The 24,229-nt window shown below is 42.9% G+C and overlaps 1 protein-coding gene across 6 annotated transcripts in view; it reads left to right on the top strand.

Annotated features, from left to right (window-relative positions):
* The first annotated feature begins 1,822 nt into the window (after nucleotides 1-1,822).
* Plekha2 (pleckstrin homology domain containing A2) overlaps nucleotides 1,823-24,229 on the top strand; it is a 67,307-nt gene continuing 44,900 nt past the window's right edge. The window contains exons 1-3 of one of the 6 annotated variants that reach the window (XM_047548238.1): nucleotides 1,828-2,078; nucleotides 5,047-5,134; nucleotides 15,126-15,289. In XM_047548238.1, coding sequence (XP_047404194.1) covers nucleotides 15,149-15,289 — 141 coding nt within the window. In that variant the 5' untranslated portion in view covers nucleotides 1,828-2,078; nucleotides 5,047-5,134; nucleotides 15,126-15,148. Of the gene's footprint in view, nucleotides 2,079-2,256; nucleotides 2,346-2,438; nucleotides 2,534-5,046; nucleotides 5,135-15,125; nucleotides 15,290-24,229 lie in introns of those variants that run through there. The other 5 variants (XM_047548237.1, XM_047548240.1, XM_047548242.1 and 2 more) reach the window with 5 other exon arrangements.

The raw sequence follows: 24,229 nt of genomic DNA, 5'->3' as shown, positions 1-24,229 counted from the left end.
TCAGTTGCAGTTGGTTTTGTTGGATGAGCTGCTCCCAGCAAATCCAACTAGAACTGGTGGTTTCTAGTATGAATCCTCAAAAGGAATTGTGCTCCTTTTCACGCTAAAAACAATAATCTCACTTTTAAATTAAAAAAAATCACTTATATAGCTCTGTCACGTTCAACAGTAATCTAAACGCTTTGCAAATGATGATTCATAACGACCCAGATGTAGAAACTGAGGCAGTGAGACGTTTAAGTAGTTTGCCCAGGGATCAGAGCTAATAAGCATCAAGGCTGTGATTCAAACCCCAGGTATCTGGCTCCAGAGAAGATGCTCTTCAACTTGATGTGGCTGCCTTAAACCCAAGTGCTTGTCAAAAACCTCCAGGAAAACACACACATACACACACACACACGCACACATTAACGTTGATGTATTTGTTTCAGGAGAATTTTTTTTTTCTGTGTTCTCCTTTTCTTCCTCATTCAGAGCAAAATGTTCTAAAGCAAACAGTCTTTTTTTCACACCTGAGAGCGCGGTGTGGCTCATTTTCGCTGTGGCAATCAAAATGGAAGAGGAAACTTGTGTGGTTTCATCATTGGTGCTTTCAGGGTGTGTGCTGCGGGTTGTTCTGCCTTCCTCCTGGCTTATTTGGCCCTCTCCCCTCCCCAGACTTGCTTACCTCAGGTCGGGGAGTCTTTTCATAGTCTGTCTCAATAATGGGATGCAGACCGGCCTTTCCTTCCTTCCCTCGAATCCAGTCCCAGTCCTGGAGAACCTACCCCGTCTCCCCCGCGGTGCTGGGGAGGAACCCAGAGCCCCGTACACGATAGGCAAGCGTTCTACCACTGAGCTGCACCCGCAGACTTCACTGTCGTCTTCTGCCCCCCTTTTCCTAAAGACTCATTATTACCGCACGTTATTAGCGACATTTGCATCAGAATCCCCAGAAGCGGCATTTCGCAGTGCTCAGTCCCAAGGTGAATCCACTATATTTAGGCTTCGGATGTTGCCCGTCCGGCCGGCTTTACGTATATCTAAATGCCTATCTCCCCACGTGGGAGGCCGGCGTCAGAACCCGACAGACCTGCCCTTTACTAATTGAGGACCCAGGGCAAATTACTTAACGTCTCAGAGTCTCGGTTTCCTCATCGTAAACCGGATTGATACCCAGAGGTTGCTATGAGGAACCAATGCGATAACATAGGGCGGCATCAGCGCACAGTAGTTCTCTTAGGCCCTCCTTGATAATACCTGAGTAATCCATGCTTTTCTGTCCCCCCCCCCCCCCTCTATTTTTCTTCTTTTCTTCCCAGAATACCCTCATGCTCTGAGGGCAGGAGGGGCGTCTTTGCTCACACTATGAAAAAGTTCCTATAATCCCAGTGAAGAGCGCCACGGCCCACTGGGCTCTTGGGTTCCATGCAAGACAACCCGGAAGACTCTACTCTTCTTTCGACCCCAACCCTAAACCTAACTCCTCAGCCCCAGAAAGACTAAGGGCTCAGGACCCTCGGGAGGGCGGGCTGAAGTAGCTGGGTGGGGCTTCGGGGGAAAGAAATGGGTTAAAGAGCGAGCCCGCGCTCTGGCTCGCCTCCCTCCTAAAACTCCCCCAGCCTGGACACCTGCTGCCCCGGGCTCCGCGACCCGGGCAGGGCCTCGCGTGCGTGACGGTGTCCTCTGCCCGTTGGCACCTGCGCGGCCGCAGACGGACAGCCAGGTGGCGGGGCCGGCGCCTGGGGCCAGCCTCACAGGCGCGCCGCCCCCGCCTCCTCCGCACAGCCCGCGGCGCCCGGCCGCGCCCCCTCCCAGCCCGCGGCGCCCCGGCACCCCTCTCCTCCCCCGGCGGGCTCCGCGGAGCATTGTACTCACATCCGGGGCTGGGTTTTGCTTTAATGCGAAACGTAATTAACCCGGAAAAAAGAGCCGAGAGACAGGAGAGAAGGAGGGGGTAAAGAGTAGGGGGGAGAAGAGCGTGAGGCGCGACAGACACGGAGAGTTTGGCAGCGCGATTAAGAAATCCCCACCGCCGGAGAGGCGGTCCTACCCCGATGTAACCCACCCTGACCGAGCCCCGGCCCCTGCACGGCGGGGTAAGTTGAGCACCCCTACGAGCCGGTGCACTGAGAGGCGCAGAGGGGGCGCGCGGGGACAAGTGGGGGCCGGGGGTCAGGGGAGCGCTGGCGGGAGCCGGGCGGCGGAGGGGAGCGGAGGGCGCGCACGCGGGGTTGGATGCGCCTGTCCTGTTGGCTGACGGCTGAGTGAAGGTGGCCGCAGTCCCTGGCGGCCTCCCCTACCTCCCAGGAAAACCCTGAGGGCAGCGCCTCCTCCAATCCCCTGGAGCGTCCGGGGTAGCCAAGGTCGCCACCGCCAGGGGTCGGGCTGCGGGGGTGGGGCCGAGGGGGAGGGTGGGGGCGGGTGTTCTGCTGAGCTGCATTTTCTCACGTTTGCAGCAGCGAAACTTCTGTGCGGGTTGTGGCGTTGGGGCACTGGCCCCGCAACGACTGCCCGGGCTGCGGGTAGGGAAGGAGAGCAAAGAACGTCCCAGGCAAGTCCCTTGGGCACGGATTGGGCCATGGAGACTCTCACTCTTCCCACACCATTTTATTACTCGGCAGGCCTAGAATGCTACCCTAGGGAGACCACCCTCCTTTCCTCTGGGTCTACAGTGGGGCAGTGGAGGTGACTTGGGAGAAAACTGCCCTAAAACGCAGGTCTGGTGCCAGGTTAGGTAAGCCCCTCGAAGGGAACTGTCTTTCTCTCACCAACTTCTTCCTCACCTTATGGGCTTCCCTTTTCTGCTCTAGTCCTGGAGACTATATCATTTTTAAAAAAGAGAAAAGAAAAGAAAAGAAAAAAGAAGGGGCAGGGGAGGATAGAGGCCAGGCTGTGTAGGAAGGAAAGTGTCCTGGCATGTCCAGAGCAGGCGCAGCAGTGCCAGCCACCAGCACCCTTGTACATCTGCCCCAGGCCAGTCCTGCCCCCAGCCTTAAATGCTTCCTTCCTTCTGAATGAGCAGAGGTTCAAGATATCTTCTACTTGTAACTCCTCTGTCCTTTTCTTTAAGACTCCAAATGGGTTTTTCCGAAGAGCATAAACACCAGAGAAGGCTGGGGTGAGGGTGGGGAGGGGTGGGGGTGGGGTGCAGTGGGGGTCTATTGTACCAGGACATATACTGGTGTATGGCTCTTGGGGCCACTTCCCACTGCTGAGTGATGGTTGTACTTGGGACTGATTGGTCCAAAATTGTTCTAAATGTTGTTCTTAATATATGTGACCAAATCTCCCTTTTTCTTCTTTCTTGTGTCCCACTCCCCCACCCTTTGGTGACAAAACTTTCAACAACAGCAAAGCAAGATATTTGAAATTAGAAGTTTTTGTTTTCATTTGAGCTGCATTCAGTTGACAGCTCATGGATAATAAAGATAAGCAAGGTGGTGATGAAAGAAATGCAATCCCTGTCTTTAGAGAGTGACAGTTTGGTGGAGGATGCAGGCTGTTCATAATATCTAAACTACAAAGTGAGAGTCAATGTGTGTTTTGAGATACCAGAGGAGGCTTTTAAAAAGTATGGTCATCAGTGCAGATATTTGCCATCTCAGTTGTGTGCCACATGGAGGTGGATGACTGTCGACATAGCTTATAGTCCAGACTCCATGGTCTGCTGCATGCTAAGTAGATGTCTCTTGAGTGAATGAGTGAATGCCGGTGCATGAATTGTCTCTATTGGTTGGAACAGGAGAGAAAACAGTGTGACCATAGTTTAAGTTGTAGAAATTTGGCCCACTGGCCTTGTTCATGGGAATTTTCTCTGGCTATTGCCTTTAGACCCAAGCATCCTTTGGCTCTATTTACCCCACTTTTTTGCAAATTGTTGGTAGCTCTCCTGGCGAAGTTTTAGCTGGCTCGTATTGGGAGCCTTGCTTGCTTCATAGATGGGTAGTTAGGTGGGTACTGTTTGGAATTTGCCTGCCCTTGTTGGTGGAAGATTTTTGCAGACCTTTTTCCTTGTCATTGGTGCTTTCATCTTTTTTTTGCGTATGAGGAAGTAGGGCTTGCAAATGCCATTTTGTCGTCATAGTGAACTGAACCATATTCAGCTTTGTATTTTACTGAGGCCAAAATAAATTGAGGATATGAAGGTTTTGGTTGGTGGTTGCCTATGGGGAAATTGTGCAAAGGTGGGAAAGGAGGCTGGAGATGTAACTCAGAGGTATAATGCTTGTCTGGCATGCAACAGGCTCTGAATTCCTTCCCTAATACCAGCAAAAAAGGGAGAAGGGACAGGCATCACCCCTGTCAGTCAAGCTCCAGAGCAGTCCTCCTTCTACCAGGTGTTTGCTGAAAGTACTAGAACACTGCAGGACCCAAGTAGCAGGACCATGTTCTTCCTTAGTTGTGTGTATCCAGCTTGCACTTCCTCGATTTCCTGTCCTTTTCATGGAACAGGTGCACGGGTGGGTGATGCCTCTGTACATACAAGGCTGGATGACTCTGATTAGATCTTGCTTGTAGACCACAGTGCAGTAAATATCCCTTCTCAATCATTAAATCTGCCGTGGTTCTCTTTATTCTGGCTGGCATAGACCTAAGCCTTGGAAAATAGGATCTGGCTGCTAGGATTTTGGTTGTTCTGCCTCCTCTGTTCCCACCGTGAGCAGAGCTTGGGTTGTCTTACTTTCAGTTTCCCATCTGTCTTAGTGAGCTGGATACAACTCTGGCAATCTAATCTGTTAGGCTTTGGAAAGGAAGGAAGCAGAGCAAATATTATAGTGTGACAGCGTATGGGAAGAGAGGAACCCTAGCCCTGCCCAATATAAGGTCATTATTTAGACAGGGACTTGGGCAGGCTGGGAGGTGGGAGGGATGTGGTCCCTTCCCGTCTGTTCTAAGGAGGCCTTTGGTTGGTGCAGTGGGACTATACTTGGAAGACCCTGTCGACCTTTGTTGCAATCTGGGGTTGCTATGCTTTCCCCTCCACCACCCCCACTTTTAAGCCCTGCCAACCTTTCAGACCTTATAATTTATCTTCTGAAAGTCCCTTCTCTTTCCTAACCCCAGCAGATTGAAGTGACTTGCTGTGGATTGGTTTGTTTCATCCTGGAGTGCTCAGCCCTGATGGAGCATGGCCCTCATGCCACCAGTGCAGGTGAAAGGCTTTCAGCATTGAGCCTGGAGTGTACCTTTTGGCCCATGGAGGTGACCAGCAGAGATATAGAGACTCGGAAATGAGGTCATCTCATCTTATGGCCTTGAGAAACGTTGCAGTTCAAGTGCAAAGACTAGGGGACTTGCTGTTCCACCAGCAAGGACTCCAACTTGGCTGGCTATATGTAGGCAAAGCAACTTTGTACTGTTGTGATTCCCCCATGAGGAGAGCACGAGGCAGCTCCAGGGTCCCTTCCTTGGAAGCTGATAGTCATGTCTGGGTTCTCTTAAATTTTAGGTACCCTGACCAAGATGGAGTCTGTAGATCTCTTGGATTTTTATGATTTACTTATTTTACCTCTTGAAGACGTTTTAGAGATGAAAATATGGTGATTTTTGCAGTACAGGGAAGAGTAAGGGATCCCTTTCCTTGTGAGAAATTTTCTTTTCTTAAAAAATATTTTTTTTAGTTGCCAATGAACCTTTAATTTTTTAATTTTTATGTGGTGCTAAGAATCAAACCCAGGGCCTCACATGTGCTAGGCAGGTGCTCTGCCACTGAGACACAACCCCAGCCCTTGTGAGTGTTTCTAATGACACAACCCTGCTGTTGTTATTTGCTCATTGATATTTTAGGGCAGAGATGTCCTCTGCACCCCACAACTGCCTGTCCAGTGTTAACTATGGTAGCATGCAATAGTAAGGGTAACCATGAACTAGGCACACACCTACCTTCTCTCTCTCTCTCTCTCTCTCTCTCTCTCTCTCTTTCTCTCTCTCTCTCTCTCTCTCTCTCTCACACACACACACACACACACACACACACTTTTCTTAGGTGTGTCTAGTGTTGGCTTTGTGCATGCTAAGTACCCCTTCTACAGTGCATAATATACATTTTAACAGTTGTATATACCCAGTGCTTATTATGTACCAGTCCTTGTTTTAAGTGCTTTTCACACATTATTTCATTTAATCCTCTAAGCACCCTTTGAAGTAGGTAAAGCGATTATCTCCATTTTGCAAAGGAGGAAATAGACCTAGAAGAGTTAAATAGTTTGTCCACATTTGAATTCAGGTCCATCTGACTCTAAAACCTGTGTGATTTTACTTTCCCCTGCATGTGGATGGGTAACTGAAACGAGCACACCCTTTTTAATGGTCATTTCTTGCCAGAGTTTAAAAATAATCATACTGATCATTGTCACCTGCACATCCTCCTTGCCACACCCAGTCCTTCTTCCTTCCCTAAATCAAGAGATGTGCCTTTAGACAGATGTAAGTAGGCCAGACATTTCCTTCCTACACTTTGCAGGAGAAATAGTGTTTTCATCCTCTTACTGCCCAAGTTTTGGTGTCCTGTGGTTGTCATGGTATAGCTCTGGGTCTCCTATGCAGCCATGGTTAGAAAGCCCTGCAGTGAAACTGCATTCATTGTATCTTCTAAGCAAGGAGACTTTCAGAATTCTGAATGTCGAACATCTCGGCTTCTATAGGCTATTTATAATCCAAATGTGGCTGTCAGCCTGCTATGGTAATCTTTCTTGTGGAGCCCTGGGCAAGCCTTTGCCTATGTTCTCTACCAGCTCCATTTTCTTTGAACATAGATGAGGCTGCTGTTGAGAGAGGTCATGAGTATTTAAAATATTTTGTTGTTTTTGGCATTTTCATTTCAATGGTGTCAATTTTCACTTACTATTGCCTTTTCCCCAATTTCTTTTTCTTTTAAAAATTCTTTCTTGAATTTGTTTTATCCTCTACCCCCAAATTCTGGGGTCCAGAAGGGTTTGGGCCATCTCAGGGTCAGTGCGGCACCCTTTCTGAACCTCCTCATTCCTGAAGATGTTTGCATTCCTCACCCTGCGCTTCCGCTGGGAACATGTTCTCAGTACATTCCCTTCTCTCTCACATTATTCTCCTGCATTAGACTATTTGGAATTTGCTCTTATGACCGTTGCAAAATGCAGTGATATTATAGCAGGAGGAAATGGATGCTCCCACACTTCCTAAGTTCTGATCTTTGGCCTGTTCTCAGGGATGTGCTCTGAAATAGCTATGCTTGTATTTTTTTTTTTTTTTTTTTTTTTTTCTGGGCTGTTAGCATGGCTGAGCTCTGTGGTTCCACAGTACACACTTCTGTATACTGCATGTCTAAATACCAGTAGACTCTCTACTGCCATGGTCCCCAAGTATTCTAGCAATAGTTGAGTAACTGCTTTTAACCTCAGTTCCAGTCGGCTGTATTACCATCCTGACACCTCAAATGTCATTTCCTGATACACTTTCTCTTCTGACAAGTTTAGCAATTTCTGGTTGGGGTCCTTCTTACCTACTTCTGCTGCTGTTGCTTTCTCCAGAGTTAGCCCTAGGAGGGGTAATAAGGCAGGAGATGTGCTCATTGCTTATCCAGTGACATGTCAAGAGGCACTGTCTTGACTTTTTCTGGAGCAAAATCCCAGAAAGACCTGGGTAATGTGAAAGAAGAATCTCTAAATTTTAAAAATGAATCAACTCTTTCAGTTTTGAACTGAGACTGTGGTAGTTTTTTTTTAGTAATTATTTTGTAATATGGACAATACCATTTAAGACTTTATCTTTGTTATCACTTTCTCCCCTTTTTATTGATCTGAAATGTAGTCAGGCAAATGAATCTTCTGTATTTCACTCTATTCTTTCCTTAGTCTCTCCAAACTATATTAACTATCTTTTTTTTTTTTTTTTTTGGGTGCTGGGGATCGAACCCAGGGCCTTGTGCTTGCAAGGCAAGCACTCTACCGACTGAGCTATCTCCCCAGCCCCTATATTAACTATCTTAAGAATCAAAAGGGCTAGCTGGATGTGGTGGCACATGCCTATAAACCTAGTGACTTGGGAGGCTGAGGCAGGAGGATTGCAAGTTTGGGAACAGCCTCACCAACTTAGTGAGACCCTAAGCAACTTAGTAAGACCCTGTTTAAAAAATAAAAAGAACTGGGGATGTAGCTCAGTGGTGAAGCCCTCTGGGTTCAATCCTCAGTACCCAAAACAAAACAGTTTTCTTTTCTTCTTGCAGTGAACAGTTTTCTTTTCTTTTTTTTTTTTCTTGCAGTGCTGGAGCTTGAACCCAGGGCCATACACATGCTAGGCAAGTGCTCTACCACTGAACTACAACTTCAGCCCCAAACCACAGCTTTCATAACTTAATAGTTCTATAGCTTTTTGTTACAAGCATCGAAATATCTAAGTCTTCATTTATTCATCCATTCTATTATTGTCATTAATTTTTATTGAAATGAATCTCACTGAGTTGTCCAGACTGACCTGATACTCCTAGGCTGAAATGATTCTCCTATCTTAGCCTCTTGAATAGTGGGGACTACAGGTATGTGCCACCATGCCCAACTAGCCATTTATTTTAAAATGTCAGCCATATCTTCCAAGTTGTAAGAAGGAAACCCCTGGAGGCTGTGATCAGAGTCACCCTTTCCTTTTCTCAGAGCACTGATCACTGTGAGGCTCAGGCCTTGTAGCTGTAGCGTGGGCCTGAATATTTGGTTGACCTAAAGGATGTGAGCTCCTTTTCTGAAGAACAGAGAGTAAGAAACCAAACTAGCAGGGTGAGACACTCTTAAGACACTCTTTAAGAGTCTGTGGCAACAGAAAATAAGACACCCAAATAAGTTGGAGGGTGTGAAGCCCATTGGGCAGGTATCTGATGCTTGAGATATGTGAGATATTGATTTATTAGATTTAGATGCTCAAAACATCAAAAAAGTCCCAAGAGAACTATTATTTAGACAAGGTTTTATTTGCTTGTGTACTGCCCAGGATTAAGAATTTTTTCTCAACTTCAAAACTATGTGCTGGGGGTGGGAGTATTTGTGGAGTTTAAATAGCTTTCTCTTATGCTGAATAAAAGTAACACATGTTCCCTGCAGGAAATTTGGAAAATATGGGAAAACATATAGAAATAAATAGAATTCACCTATAAGTCATAGATAATAGCTGTTAATACTTTGGTGACTGTATACCTAGTCTTTTAAAAAATTTATATATAGGAATATAAAAATAATGTTTAGATGATTGGGATCATAATATATTATACATATATGCATTATGATATTGAGACTATATCTTTTTTATGTGTTCAGAAGACTTATGTTGCATTTCTAAAGTTTATTTGAAATTACTTGAACATAGTTTTTAACAATTGTCTAAATTTCCTTATGTAACTATCTCAGAATTTATTTAATTTTTTCCTGATCATTGGAATGGGCAGGGTGTTTTTCAACTTTTTTGTGATTATGGATTCTTTCGCAGTTGCCATCTTTTTACTTTAATCTTTATTTGCATCTTTTATTTACTTGGATGAAATCCTAAAAGCAGAATTTGTGGGTCAAAGGCCTGGACATTTTTAGCTGTCTTGTTACATATTGCCAGATTGCTTTCCAGAGAGGTTTATCCTCCTGTCTCGGGTGTATAAAAATCCTAGGACATGTTTTCAAGTGGATGACATCTGTTTTAAGCATCAGTCTTTTGTTTTATCCCTTCTAGTGACTCTGACTCCAACCTGGGGTAGATTCTATTTTCTCAGAGTCTGTGTCTCAGTCCTCTTTATATATTATGATACAGGCCTAATGAATTACTGGGGTAGTTTTATCTTGGTTTGAATCTTTATGATGGTGGAACCTAAGGCATTGAAGAGGGCAGTAGAAGAAATATTTTGTAACCCTCATTTCAGTATAGGATAAATAGCCGCTGACTCTCCTCATAAGTTTCCTCTAGTCAGTAATCTGTTTAATTGCTATGTAACTCATCTGCTGCAGATTAATGGGTGACTCCATGCAAATTCCAAGTTTCACTTTTACCTTTAATTAAATATTTAACTTCTTTTTCATTTGTATTACATAATTAGGAACTTATATTCTGAAGAAATATGGATCATATAAAGCTTCTCTTTTATTTTGTTTCTTATTAAAATGTATTACTTAGTTATTTGAATTATGTGGGACCATGTTTTGGTTTGCTTTGGTAAGTGGGACATGCATGCCTCTGAGTGTATGTGTGTGTGTGTCTGTGCGTAAGAGAGAGATAGACACAGACAGACATAAAGGCGAACACAGAGCTTTTGTGCATATGTACTCTTGCTTTTGCCAAAATCTAGAACATAGATGAAGTAAAAAATGAACAAATGTTAACCCTCACTAGTCATCCTTATGTTTCAAACTAGCAACAGTTTAAAATGAGAGCATTCAATGTATTTAATATTCTAGTGATGTTAACAGTATATTACTTGTTACAACATAAATAGATTAAATATTTTTAGAAAGCAATTTTGTAATAAGTCTCAAGAACATAAAAGATCATAGCCTATGATCTAGTCATTGTTCTTTGAAATTTATATTCTTTCCATGTAAAAGAAGAAATAAGGCACAAAATATGAAGTTTTAGCATTATTTTTAAGATAAAAAAAATGGATGTAATCAGTCTAATCATACAGACACAGTAAAATCAGAGCATTAATGTTATGCAACTATTAAAAACAATGATTATAAACTCTGTGTAGCAATGTGGAAAATATTGATGACACTTTAAATGTAAAAAGGGCCAGTTTTGTGGATAGGCACATGAGAAGCATATATAAGCCAACACATGTTGGCTAGAGTGGTTCTAAAAAACATTCCAGCATTGTTATGATTTTTGCTCAAAACCTAGAAAACACTCAAAAGTTTGGCATGTTTTGGAAAGATAGGATGTCTAGTGGAGAGGCTGAAGTTCCTTCTGTTACAGGTATTTTGTGCTCCTGTTGTGGAGTCTAGGAAACTACCTGTTGACTATTTCCATTGTGATATCAGGTCCCAGGTGAAGGGCCCAGCTAGAGAGAGGGGTGTCTGGTACTCTAACCCAGCATGAACACTTTCCATGTTGTCTCAAGAGATGTGGTAAAGTGAAGTTTAAGGGCTGGCGTATAGCACAGTGGTAAAGCAGTTGCCTAGCATGCATGAAACTCTGGGTTTGATTCCTAGCACCACCAGGAAAAAAAAGTACAATTTAAAATGAATAATTTGGGGTCAGAAAACTGATTAAAACATATAACTGGAGCACCGTTGTGAAAGTTGGAAGGATATTTTAAAGCTTTGCCCTGGTCTTGGTAAGGGAATTTTGGTGAGAGTATACTCTCTGTATACTTGAGGGATTGGTTTCAGGACCCCCTTGTTTACTAAAATCCATGGATACTCAAGTTCCTTATATAAAATGGTATAATATTTGTATCTAAACTATGCACCTCCTCCTTATAAATAATCATCTCTAGATTATTTATAATACCTAGTCCAGTGTATATGCTAAGAAAACAATTCTTATACTGTATTAGTTACATGGTATTATTTAGGGAATAAAAACAGAGCAGTATATATGTACAGTACAGACACAATTTTAAAAAATATGTTATTGGTCTGTGGTTTCTTGAATGCATAGGTGCTGAGGCCTGACTGTGTGTGTCTGTGTGTGTGTGTGTGTGTGTGTGTATCTCAAGTTGTCACCTACTTTGATACCAATTGCTAGTACTCCCTTGCTGTCTTCACTACCCAGTTGGAGGCTAGGGAGAGGTGGCAGAGACACTTTTCACAGAGGCCTCTATGAGGTAGAGAAGAAGCTAGAAAACTACATAGAAGAGATAGTGAAATGATTGACAAGGCATAGGAGGGGATTTGGGGACCTTGGGACAGCAGGCTTTGTGAACCAGTTCTTAGCAGCTACTGTGACAAAGATATTCAAAGGGGACCCAAAGGATCTGATAGAGGATTGGGGCTTAGGAACTCAGATTTGTGTCATACACCATCATCTGAGTATGTGGCTCCTGCGTAGGTTAGTTAGTTTTAACCACATTTCCGTGTAATGCTTGGTTCTCCTGCGGCTCATCCAACCCCCACCTCCCACATTCTTCATGAGCTTTGTGACTCAGCTGCTTCTCAGGACATCTGAGCAGCTTTCCCGACCCTGAGGGTAGATTCACAGTCAGGAGATATTGTAACAGGAATTCTTTTTCTTATCCTATTTTTTTGGTCCATGAGAGTTTCCCATGTCCTGTGGATCCACGCAAGTGGGAACTCCCCCAATACAAGTAGACTTTTAGAGAATTGTAGCAAGAATGCCTTATCCAACCTTTGTTTTAAGAAAAAAGATAGTCATTGGTTAATCCTGAATGCTGAAAAGGGAAATTGGAATTCCAACCTTAAGTTGGACATTTTACTTCCTCACTGGGCTCGGAGGCTTTATTCTTCTACTGTAGTTTGTATGTTTTTACTTAGTGATGTCACAGGAGTAGCAATAATTTGGAAATTCTGTCTGTGGGACTGATTTGGTATCAGGTAATTGATCTAGTTTTCATGGTGGAGGGCTAGTGATCTCCCTCCTAATGTGTGGGCTCTGTACCCATACCAGAAGTCTTCCTGTACTGGATTCCTGTTCTCTCTAGTCACCTGTGAGGAGGCTGCTGCATCCATTTTTTTTTTCCTTCTGCGATGCTGGGGATTGAACCCAGGGCCTTGTGTTTGCAAGGCAAACACTCTAGCAACTGAGCTATATCCCCAGCCCTCCATTCTCAAGGGTTGCTGTCTCCCCAGTCAACTCCAGGCCTCGGTCCTTACCATCCTTGATCTAGCTTCTACTGGAAGACTTGAAGTCCCTCCTAAGGCATTTCCTCCTAATTCTTGGCTTGTACCTGTCTCTTTCATTTCCCTGAACTCAAACTTTCTCTGTTGTGAAATGTGCTGAAATGAAAGCTTAGTTTGAGAAGTGGGGTCTGTCCACAGGTGTCACTAATGCAGGTGATGCTACTTTGTGCAGGCATGTCCCCTTCCCCACCATTGCCCTCCACTTCTACTGTGCTGCTTCCTCCTCCTCAGTCTCTCTTTAAAACCTACTCTTCCCACTTTTTATCCTTTTCTCATCTCCTCTTTTATTTCTTCTACTTCCTTCTTGGCTGCACTGTTGCATCTTCACCCTGTTTCTCTTTTGACTTTACTCTTTTGCTCCCCCTCCCCCATTAGCTCTTCTCCCCAGTGAGTAGCCCTGGGATCTCCTGATGCCTCTCCTTGATGGATGTATTTTCCGTCCCTCTTGGGATTCTGATCTGATTTTACCTAAGGGTTCACTGTTCACTGGGGTGTGTGTACGTGTGTGCATATGCCTTTCTCTTGGGGCAGCCTCTTGACACTGCAGTACCCTTACAGAGGTGGCAGAGAACAGACCACAGCACTAGTTACCACCCTTAGCATTAGCTTGAAATCATGAGAATGTGTCCCCCTGCTCTAGGGCACTTGCCCCACTCTGGTCCTGGAAGACTAGGGCTGTCATTTCTCTCTATAACTTGCTTGCTGACCCAGTGTCATGTCATGGGGGATGGCCTGTGCCAGCCATTTTATACCTTTGCTGGACCTTGGTGGACTTGAGCCATTATGGAATTTGCTCTGTTGGAATCAGTTGGGTTTGGTGGGTGTTACTTGGTTTTGAAAATCTGAACGTCATGTGGTGCTGTATAGACCTGTGGGGCCCCTGTCCTGCTCTGTGTAGCGTGTGCATTCTGATTGGGTGTATCTAGTTGTTGCAAGGAGCTCCTCCTTGCTGGCGAAGAGGATAGAACTTCTGGCCTTTCCTTTTGCCTGTGGAAATTCTAGAGAGAAGGGAGATGGGCTTGAAGGTGTGGATCCTCTCTCATCACCAGAGATTGTATTCTGGAATCAGTGAAAGTACTCAGGGCTTGGGACTTTCTTCTGATTCATCATTGTTTTGGTAAGTGACATCTGAGCAACTGTTTTAAGTCTACTCAGGTGGTTATAACAAAGTGCTATAGACTGAGTAGTTTAAACAAGAGAAATTTATTTTCTCACGGTTCTGGAGGCTGAAAGTCCAAGATCAAGGTATTGGAATCATGGTATTGGATCAAGGTATTGAAATCATGAGAATGTGTCCCCCTGCTCTAGGGGATTTAGTTTCTTCTGAGGCTAGAGGGGATGGATTTTTCCAGGCCTCTGTCCTTGGCTTGTAGATGGCCATCTTCTGTCTGCATCTCATGTGGTATTCCCTCTATAACCATCTGTGTCCAGATTTTCTCTTTTTGCAAGGATTCCTGGTAATGGACCAGGGCTTACCCTAATGACTTTGTGTTAACTTAATTTTCACTTTAAAAACCTTGATTCCAAAAAACAGTGACATTGTGAGGTACCGGGGGTTAGGACTTCAGCATATGAATTTTGGGAGGACACAGTTCAGCCCATAACCTCAAAGTGAGGTAGGTGCTACCAGGCAAGGACCGAGGGATGTGAACTTGCGCCAAGGCCCCAGAAACCCCTCATGCTTAATCCTGAGGTACCTTCGTGGAGCTGGAGAGGTTGCTGTTTCTGAATAAAGTCCTGGCAGAATTTTATCTAGGTATTTGAATTGGAGCTTAAGTTCTTTTTGAGATAGTTTCTTTATGTATAAATGAATTATGTTCCACTGACTTCATAAGACTTTTGTGAAGTTATAATAATAGCTACAATTTATGAAGTGCTTCCTGTGTGTGTAAGCACTTAATTTGCATTCACAATCTTACATACTTGCCTAGTGTGTGCAAGGCCTTGGGTTCAATCCCCAGCACTACCAAATATAAAAAATAGATAAATAAATAAATGTGGCCACATAATTAATAAGTGTCCAGAACTGGAATTTGAACCCAGGCCCCAGATCTATAGTCTAGGTTTATATCCTCTACATATGTAAAGTGCCTGATGCTATCTATGCTTGGCAAAGTTAGTTGAGTACATGTTGGTGGATTCTGATGACTCCTCACTGAGTTGGTAGAGGTTTCCACCAGGGTCTAGTTAGAGTGGGACTTTTAGCACCCTAGGGAAGGAAGGTGATGAATGTGTGTTCCAACCCAGGTTCTTGCAGAATCAAGTCAGGCCAGGGAGAGGTGAGGTTCCCACAGGTCCTGCTTCACCCTCCTTACCAGCACCTCCCCTCCTGCCATGCAGGGTGATGTGAGCAGAGCCCAGGAATGCCTTATGTGGATCGGCAGAACCGAATCTGTGGGTTTCTGGACATCGAGGAGAATGAGAACAGCGGCAAGTTCCTGCGGAGGTACTTTATTCTGGACACCCAGGCCAACTACCTTCTATGGTACATGGACAACCCCCAGGTGAGAGGCCAAGTGGGAAAGGGGCAGGGCAGCTGGCTGCCCATCACTGCCTGGGAGGCAAGTGGAATTAGGGCTTTGTCTCATGGGCAACACAAACCTGCTGGTCAGTAAGGAGGGAAAAGCCTTCTGACACACAGGGCACGCGCGTGCACACACATGCACACAAATTCAAGGGCTGGGGATGTAGCTGGGTGGTAGAGCATGTTGTTAGCACAAAGCCCTGGGTTCAATTGCTAATGTTAAGTAACCAAAAAATAAACAAAACCCTCTCAGATCTTAGCCTGGGGAGAAAGAAGCCCTCCTGAACCTAGAACTGGTGCCTTTTTCTCATGCACCAAGAATTTAACACTTGCAAAAGTCGAGCAGAGGCCGGCCAGGCTGGCTTCAGGCTCCCAGGGCTGCCTGGTTTCCTCTCACCCCTCTTGTTAGGGATGTGGCTCAGTGGCTACTCCTGCTCTTCCAGTCTGGGGCCTCTCCCTGTCAGAGAATGTGACCTGGTTCCCTGAGGTGGACAAATGTTGGACTTTAATCTCCTGAATCAGGAAGTTATACGGTTCTGGGTTGGAGGTGACCCTGGAGGTCACCTATTTTGCTTCCTTATGTTACAAATGAGAACGTTGAGACTCAGGCTTTATAATTGATCTAGTCAGCGTCCTTAGCATGTTGTGATAGGCACAAAGATGGGGGCCACCTAAGTTTTATTACTGTGTCTGAGGTCATCACTGATTGGAAAAAAAATTGCTCTTTGGGAACTCAAGGGTTTTTTGTTTGTTTGTTTGTTTTTGTTTTGTTTTTTTCCTGGCATGGAGTGCTGCTAGCCCTTTCCTTCCCACTGCCCTGGAGCAGTTGGTGGAATGAGGTTGTAAAGACTTGACATGGCCCCTGAAGAGCAAGACCATGGGCCATGATTATGTGCGGATGGAGGAGGATGTAGGGGTTGAAATTTGGCTCTGTTCAGAGGCTTAGAAAAAGGAAGATCTGAGTTTTGGGGGATAGATTTGAGTGTTTTAAGATATGATGTGGAAAAAGAGTCATGTGAATCTTTGTAAGTCATTATCCAGGATCCAGTCCTCTAGAGACCTATGGCATTTGCCCTCTGGATTTGATGACTGTGCAGAAATGTTCGAGATACAGAAAACCTGCAGAAAGTGGCTGTGACTTGCCTTTTCCAAGAAGACTTAAAACTGTGCCGCACATTTTACCCCACATCTCTGATAAACCTGTAACTTTCTTTTATTGATTGATTGATTTCTTTTGTGGTGCTGGGGGTTGAACCCAGGATCTTGTACATGCTAGGCACGTGGTCTACCACTGAGCCACATCCTCAGCCTTATCATTTATTCTCACTTCAGCATTCAGTTCTGATTGTTCGCTTTGGATCCTGCATTTGGACACTGTTACACCCTCTGCTTATCTCGTTATGTTTGGTCATGGTTTGCCTTCAGACCCTGCTGCATCATTTTCCATCTTTGCCCTTGCAGGTCCCCACATTTGGGTCCACAGATTCATTGTGAAAGGAAGGTAGTGCTTAATGTGAGGAATTTGGAATGAAGTCTTTGTTACCAGTAGTCTGGGCTTCTGGCACCCTACGGTTGAGTCCTGGGGGACTTAGGGTCCCTGGATCTTATTTCCTCTCTGCTTTTCCCACTTGATGTTCCTTTTTCTACTCATTTGCCATGTTAGCCCACTTGAGGTTATTTGAATGGATTTTCATCTTGGTTTACCTGCTTCATGCCATGCTTCTCTACTAGCACTGTCCTGAACTCAAATATACTTGCTGGGGGCATCCTGCCCACCTACTGCCAACTGCCTCTGCTTGAGAGTTAGTCCTTTAGACCCTGGGCCTCAAGAGTCTGGCTGTCAGTGATATATTACCTCAGGACCATAATGTCACTATCTTGGATCTTGAATATTGCCCAACCATTAGGATTTTTCTCATTCTGACCTACCTTTTGATGTTATTGTCACTTGGGTCCCAAACCTGCACTGACCTTGGATATTGTGCCTCCTGGGCTCTCTGGGATCATGCTCTGCAGCAGTTCTCATGATGTTCAGAGCAGCATGGTTCCTCTTCCGTGCCAGCTGAGTTCTCAGGATACTCTTTGTGTTAGAAACGTCTTTGAGTTTAAATGTCTTTGAGTTTATGCATGCACAGGGCCCTGGGTTCAATATGCAGCACCACAAAAAAAAAGAAAGAAATATTTGAGTTTAAATTACCAAATAGATCTTGTGGTCCTATGCTGGGGATTCTCTATATTTTTCTAGCTGCCTTGGCATATGCCTAAAAAGAAACACATAGTGAGAATTTAGAACATTTTTCTTCTTCTCTTGTTGTTTTAATTCTTTGTTTTGTTTATAGCCAAGCAAGCATTCCAGAATTGAGAATCCATGTTTTAGTAAATTGTAAGATGGTGTTAGCAAACTTTTATTCCTTTACAGCAAGCACAAGTCACTGGGTTTTCATTTCATTCTGACAGCAAGTCTCACTGGTAGATGTTGTCCTCATTCCAAAGATAAGGAAGGTGAGGCAGAGAGGGGAAGAAATTTGCCCATGGCTGTGTAATAAGAAAGTGGCAGAGCCAGGATTCTCAGCCTGCAGATGTGACTCTAGTGCCACTGCCATTATTAATGATAAGGAGACAGCCATTTGGAGTTCTCAGGAGGAAGAAAAGCCTTCAATGGTAGTTTCTGATTAAGAAAGAATCCGTAGGACTCTCAGACCTAGAGGGCAGAGAGCTCATCTCGTTTAGCTTTTGATGCAGTGTCCAGCTTTGATAAATGTATTCTCAGTAAGTGAATGAATGAGCAAACTAAAGAGGATCAGGGAAAGAGGCTGTCAAAAGGCAGACCCTTAGGAAGTATGGTGTGAATAATACTGCTCTCCTGGGATTAAGGACAGGACCCAAACTAGATGGAAGCTGTGCAGTGTGAGGCACCCTGGGGATGTGGAGAGAGGCGTTGAGAACACTGTTTGGTCTTTGAACATCTTACTTTTATAGGGAAAAGGAGACCCCTGATGTGGTATCTTTATCATTTGACAGACATTACAAGCACAGATTTTCTGAACCCAGGTCTCTGATCTTTACCTGGTAGTTGATTTTCACTTAACCTGACTCTATGACTGTTGCCTATATTACTGTTAATTACTAACTGCAGTTTACTTACTGACTAAGTGGTTATATACCAGCCATTGTGTGAAGTGCTTTGCATATGTTATCTCACGAAATCCTCTTGATAATCTCAGACCCTTGGGATTAGTATCCTTCCTTATTCACAGTCACACAGGTGGTTAAGTGCAGAGCTGGAGTTGTGGCTACATTTGTTACTTTCTTCCTCTTTATGATATTTGTGCTCAGTCCTATAGATGATGTGGGAGGTGAATTCAAGGAGATCTTAGCCACGGGAAGCTTCAAGTTTAGTCAGGGAGATAAGAAAAAAACATGCAAAGCTATGTATCTTTAATAATAATACATCTTTATAACAAGAGAGTGTATTTTCTTTCACTGATGCCAGTACCCAGATACCAACATTTTTTTTCTTCTAAGAGACAAAGTCTTGCAGTGTTGCCCAGGCTGGCCTTCAACTTCTGGGTTCCAGTGGTCCCCCTGCCTCTGAGTAGCTGGGATACAGGTGGCATCAAGATGTCAACATTTGGTTCAGAAGAAGGGGTTATGGTTTTCCTTTGCTGCTGCCTGTGAGAGGAAGAGGTAGGGCCTGAAGATAGAGTCTCACAAGGAAAGTTCTCAGGCTTGGGAGACAAGAGATCAAGGCTAAAGTCTTGGCTCCTTCACTCAGTCAATCTGTGTCTTAGGCAAGTCATTTCTCTCCCAGGGTATACACAGTCTAGGTGACTAAAAGTCCTATAAAGGACTTTTAACCCCTCATTTCCTGAAGGCCTGAGAGTCAGAGATCCTGGAGCTTAACAACATTCCCTAATACATATTTGGTAAACTTGTCCAGTGTATGAGACACTAGCCTAGTTGCTGGGATCCAGCAGTGTGCAGGAGAGAGTCTCTGGCTTCATGGAGCTTGCACTGGAGGTGGGGAGGTAAAAGATGAAGCACAAGTTGGGTAGGGAGAATTGTAGGTTACCTACCCCTTCATGGGGAGGTGCCACCGGAGCCAGATCTTGAAGGATAGGTGAGATTAGAGTGATTATTACTATGTATTATTCACATTTGTAGAGCATTTTGCAGGTTTTGAAATGTTTTCATATACAAGGTCTCATTTGATTGCTGTCCCCACTATGTCCTAAGTGCAGAGGAAGAGGAAGAAGAGGGAAAAAAAACAATTGTTATGGGGCAGAGGAGGGCACCTGGTCTTCCCTAGTTAGAGGGGTGCTGAAGGTTGGGCTCCCCAGGAAAAGCCCCTGTTAGGAGGAATCAGGCATACAGACAAGGCTTTGTGGGCAAGTTTTTCATAAAGAAAACATTCCCGTGAGGACTATTAGGAGAGAGGGGAAGCAGGATGGCGAAGGGAGGAAACCAGACAAGAGCATGAGCTCAGATGGAAGTCTTGTGACTGATGAGAGTTCTGGGGTGAGCTAAGCCTCAGAGTTGTACCTTAGAGAGGTGGGCTTTGATGTGCCCGTGCTGGACAGTCACTAACTGCAGCTCTCCACGTATGAGCAAATGGCTTCCAGCAGGCCCTGAAGTTGAGCTGAGGGAATTTGGGACATTAGCAATACTGTCTGCCAGTGGTACATGCAGTGGGGGAAGAAAAGGGATCAGAACACTGTGGGGACAGCCAGGTGTGGTGGTGCCTATCTGTAACCCCCATATCTCAGGGAGGCTGACACAGGAGAATCACAAGTTTGAAACCAGCCTGGGAAAATTAGCAAGACCACGTCTCAAAATAAAAAATAAAAAGGACTGTGGAGGTAGCTCAGTGGTAGAGTGCTTGCTTAGCATGCACTAGTGAGCCCTGAGCTTGATTCCTGTATCACACAAACAAAACAAAACAAAACAATATAACAGGGACCAAATACAGCCTTGAATCTCTGGCAGAGTTTAGGTAAATTAAGGATTTGAGGTTTTCTCTTACAGGTACTGGTGACATTAAATGGAGGAGAAAACCCATTAGTTAAAAAGAACCCCTCTAAATTGAAGTTTCAGTAATATTGATTATGGCCACTGATTTGGCATCTAAAAGTCAGTATGCTGACAGCATCAAGCAAACAAAATAAAATAATACTTTTTTTGTTGAAGTAAGTATATTTAATATGAGAGCTAGCCTTTTAACAAATTTCTAAGTGTTCAACACCATATTTTTGATTATAGGTATGATATTGTACAGCTGACCTCTTTCTAGAGGTCTTGCATGCAACAAATAATTCTTGGTTAGAAACAAATATTACCTGCGATGTTATGGCACTAACAGTTTTTATTTTTTTTTGGGCGGGGAGTGTCCTGGGGATAAAACCTGGTGCCTTGCATGTGCTAGCCAAGTGCTCTACCACTGAGCTACATCCCCAGCCCTTAGCAGTTGTATTTTAATTTAATGTTGGTCTCTATTATGATGGAGGAGATAAAATTCCTTAATTAGCGCTGCTCTACTTTATTAAAGTGACCTACAGAGTAATGAACTGTTTTAGTTTCACAGTAATGTTGGTGTTCAACCTCTGTAATGCTCATGAGGCTAAGTAATTACAAGACTAAATTATATGGCCCCGAACAAGTGGTAAACAGAGGCTCAGGTGATATTGCACTAGATTACTGTTCTTGTCAAATTTACTTTGTAAGATGTGTTTTTTCTTTTTTTAAAAAAATACTTAGAGGGGCTGGGGATATAGCTTAGTTGGTAGAGTGCTTGCCTCGCATGCACAAGGTCCTGGGTTCAATCCCCAGCACCACCAAAAAAAAAAAAAAAAAAAAAAAAAAGAAAGAAAAAAATTACTTAGATGCATTTACTTTCCAAAGGACATGTGAATTCTGGGTCATTATAATATCCAAAAGATTGCATCTCTACTGGATAATCTGGGAACCCAGTGAAAGCCCTTTGCATGCTCTCTCTTACTCTCTCTCTCTCTTTTTTCCCAAGTGAGCTGAAAGCAGTTCTTTCTATTGATAGGGTTGAAGAGTTTTAGCAGTGTTGACAACAGGATGTATATCTGGCTGCATTCTAGTGGAAAGAATATGCAAGTGTGTGGGAGGGGATTCTATTAATATATATAGTGGACAATATTGTCTTAAAGCTTGGGCAAATATTGGCATTGTTAAAAGATTATATTTTCTGTATCAAAGATCTCCTTAAGCAGAGTTTGGCTGAAATCCATCAATATTTAAAAGATTTTTGCATGATTACTTCAACTTGCCCAAATGCCAAGAACCAGTAAATAATTTTCTTTTAAAAATGGACAGTACATGTACCTAGCTCAAAATTCAGTGTAGGAAAGTTAGATATAGTAACAAAGTTCTCTCTCCCTTTCTTATCCTCCAGTCAGAGTTCCCTCAGCAGGGCAGCCATTATTGCCAGAGAGATCTTCTGCATATATAAGCATCAGTGATAACTTTTCAGATTTTTCAACAATAGTTGGGGCAACTTTGGTTTCTGAGGTTTTAAAATCTTTTTGAATTTTAATTTTGTATTTATTTGTTTTTGTTCAAGTTTTATTTTTTAAATTCATGGATTTTGTATAATTAGTATATCAACTATCCACATTAACACTTAATTGAAAAAGTTTATTAGAGTAGCTGATATGCAGTCAGGCCCAGTGGCACACACATATCCCAGCTGCTCAGGAGGCTGAGACAGGAGGATTATAAGTTCCAGACCAGTCTGGGTAATTTAGGGAGACCCTGACTCAAAATAAAAAAATAAAAAGGGCTGGGAGGTATAGCTCAGTGTTAAGTAAAGCCCTGTCCTAGTATTCATGATCTCCAGAAAAAAAAAAAAAAAAGTTTTACAGATGTGCTTTTGTTTATATTTCATTAGAGTAAAAATGCAGAATCCTTTGGGATAAAAGTTACAAAAGGGTTGAGGAGGTAGCTTAGGGGTAGGGTATCCCCCCTGGGTTCAATCCCTAGTACCATCAGAAAAAAAAAAAAAAAAAAAAAGGCAATGGATCTAAAGTTTTACAAGGATAAAATTATTATTAAACTAAAGTTTTTAGAATTTAAATTATGTTGCCTTTTTGAGAATTAATATAAAATGGTGCATTTGGAATTTTGTTTTATTTTCTGTAGTAAAACTTTTTAATGTAAAAAAAATTAAACAAGTCTTGCTTTTATAACAGCATAAACTTTATCTAAATTAAAAAAAATTAAGGGCTGGGGATGTAGCTCAATGGTAAAGTGTGTGCTTAGTGCACATGAGTCCCTGGATTTCAGTCCCTAGCACCAATAAATAAATGAACAAACAAACAGAAAAATAGCTAAGAAGCTTTTTGGAACAATTGTGTCAATAGTTAGCACTGCTTGGTATTGAAATCCTAGCAACTAAAGAGATAACCTTCTTTAGAACTTAGCAGAAGTTTTACTATTGTAAGACCATGTTGAGTCTGTTCTAAGTTTTCTTAAAATTTGTCTTATGTTATTTTATTTACTTTAGATTTTAGCCTTCAGTATTTGCTCAATATGTGTTATGTACATCTCTCTATGTATCTAATTATATACAAAAGAATGCCATTTTTCTTCTTATTAAAATTGTGTTTCTAAGTCAAAGCAGGCTGTTGTATGTTTGGGAGATGAGTTGCAAGTTAGATTTTGCTTTGGAGTTCATTTTTACTAATTATATCCACTGAGCACAGGACAATAAGATGAATACATTCATTAAGGAAACATCTACTTTTTGAAACTCCTGTTCTCATCTGTAATATATGATAATGATATTAATGATCTCTATCTGCAACATAGTTGCTATGAAGATAATGTATGTTAAAGTGCTTTGATAAGTTCTCAAGTGCTACAGAGGTGTCATTTGTTAAGAAAGTGTGTTCTGGCAGTGATGTTAGGATGAATGGGGAGGTGGGGAGTGCTGGGGCTGGAGGTGACAGCTGAGAATTAATCACAGAGCTTCCTCTACATCTGGGGAGGTAAGTGATAGGAACTGGGAGAAAGGAGCAAGTTTAAGCCACATGAAGGAAGAAAATGATGGGTTTCGTGACCGACTGAGAGGTAAAATAGAATCACCACATAGCTGACCATCATGGTAACACATATATAATACATACATCTTCCTAATATTAGTCCTTTTTAGTTATATTTATAAGCCAAACAATTTAATGAGGTTAATTTATTTTTAAATTTTAAGTATATTATTTTTTGGTACCAGGGGTTGAACCCAGGAGTACTTAACCACTGAGCAACATCCCTGGCCCTTATTATTTTTTATTTTGAGACAGGGTCTTGCCAAGTTGCTTAAGGTCTTGATAAGTTGCTGAGACTGACTTTGAACTCAAAATCCTCCTGCCTCAGCCTCCTGAGCTGCTGGGATTACAGGAATGTACCACCACGCCCAGTTAATGAGGTTAATTTGAAATATATATATTTTAGGAATAATAGTTGCCATCTATTTCCTAATAGGTGTAGCTTCTAAACTGTGTGTGCCTGTGTCATTTTTAAAATTCAAACTGATAGAGTAATACTTAATACTGTACACTCCCACTTAATGTATATTTAATTAAAATTTTTAAGCAAGAAATTACAGATAAGTGGTGATGATGATACTTAGGAAGACTAAGTGATGATAATACTTAGGAAGACTAAATCGTTTACTTAGGAAAGAGAATTGATGGTCTTATCAGTAAAACACTGAATCTATACAACTTTATGAAAAGAAACATAAGAGCCAAGATTTTGTAGTAACAGCACAAATTTGAAAAATAGATATGTTCCCTGAAAAGTATCAGTCGGTATAATGGATATGCCTATGGTGTTGAGCAAGTTCCTATCAGTCTGATTGTTATTTTTCTCATCTAGTAAATAAAATATACTATTATCT

Source organism: Sciurus carolinensis, chromosome 4 (assembly GCF_902686445.1).
Source record: "Sciurus carolinensis chromosome 4, mSciCar1.2, whole genome shotgun sequence".
NCBI lineage: Eukaryota > Metazoa > Chordata > Mammalia > Rodentia > Sciuridae > Sciurus > Sciurus carolinensis.
The sequence above is the reverse complement of the archived record's forward strand: the minus strand, read 5'-3'. Positions and strand labels throughout refer to the sequence as shown.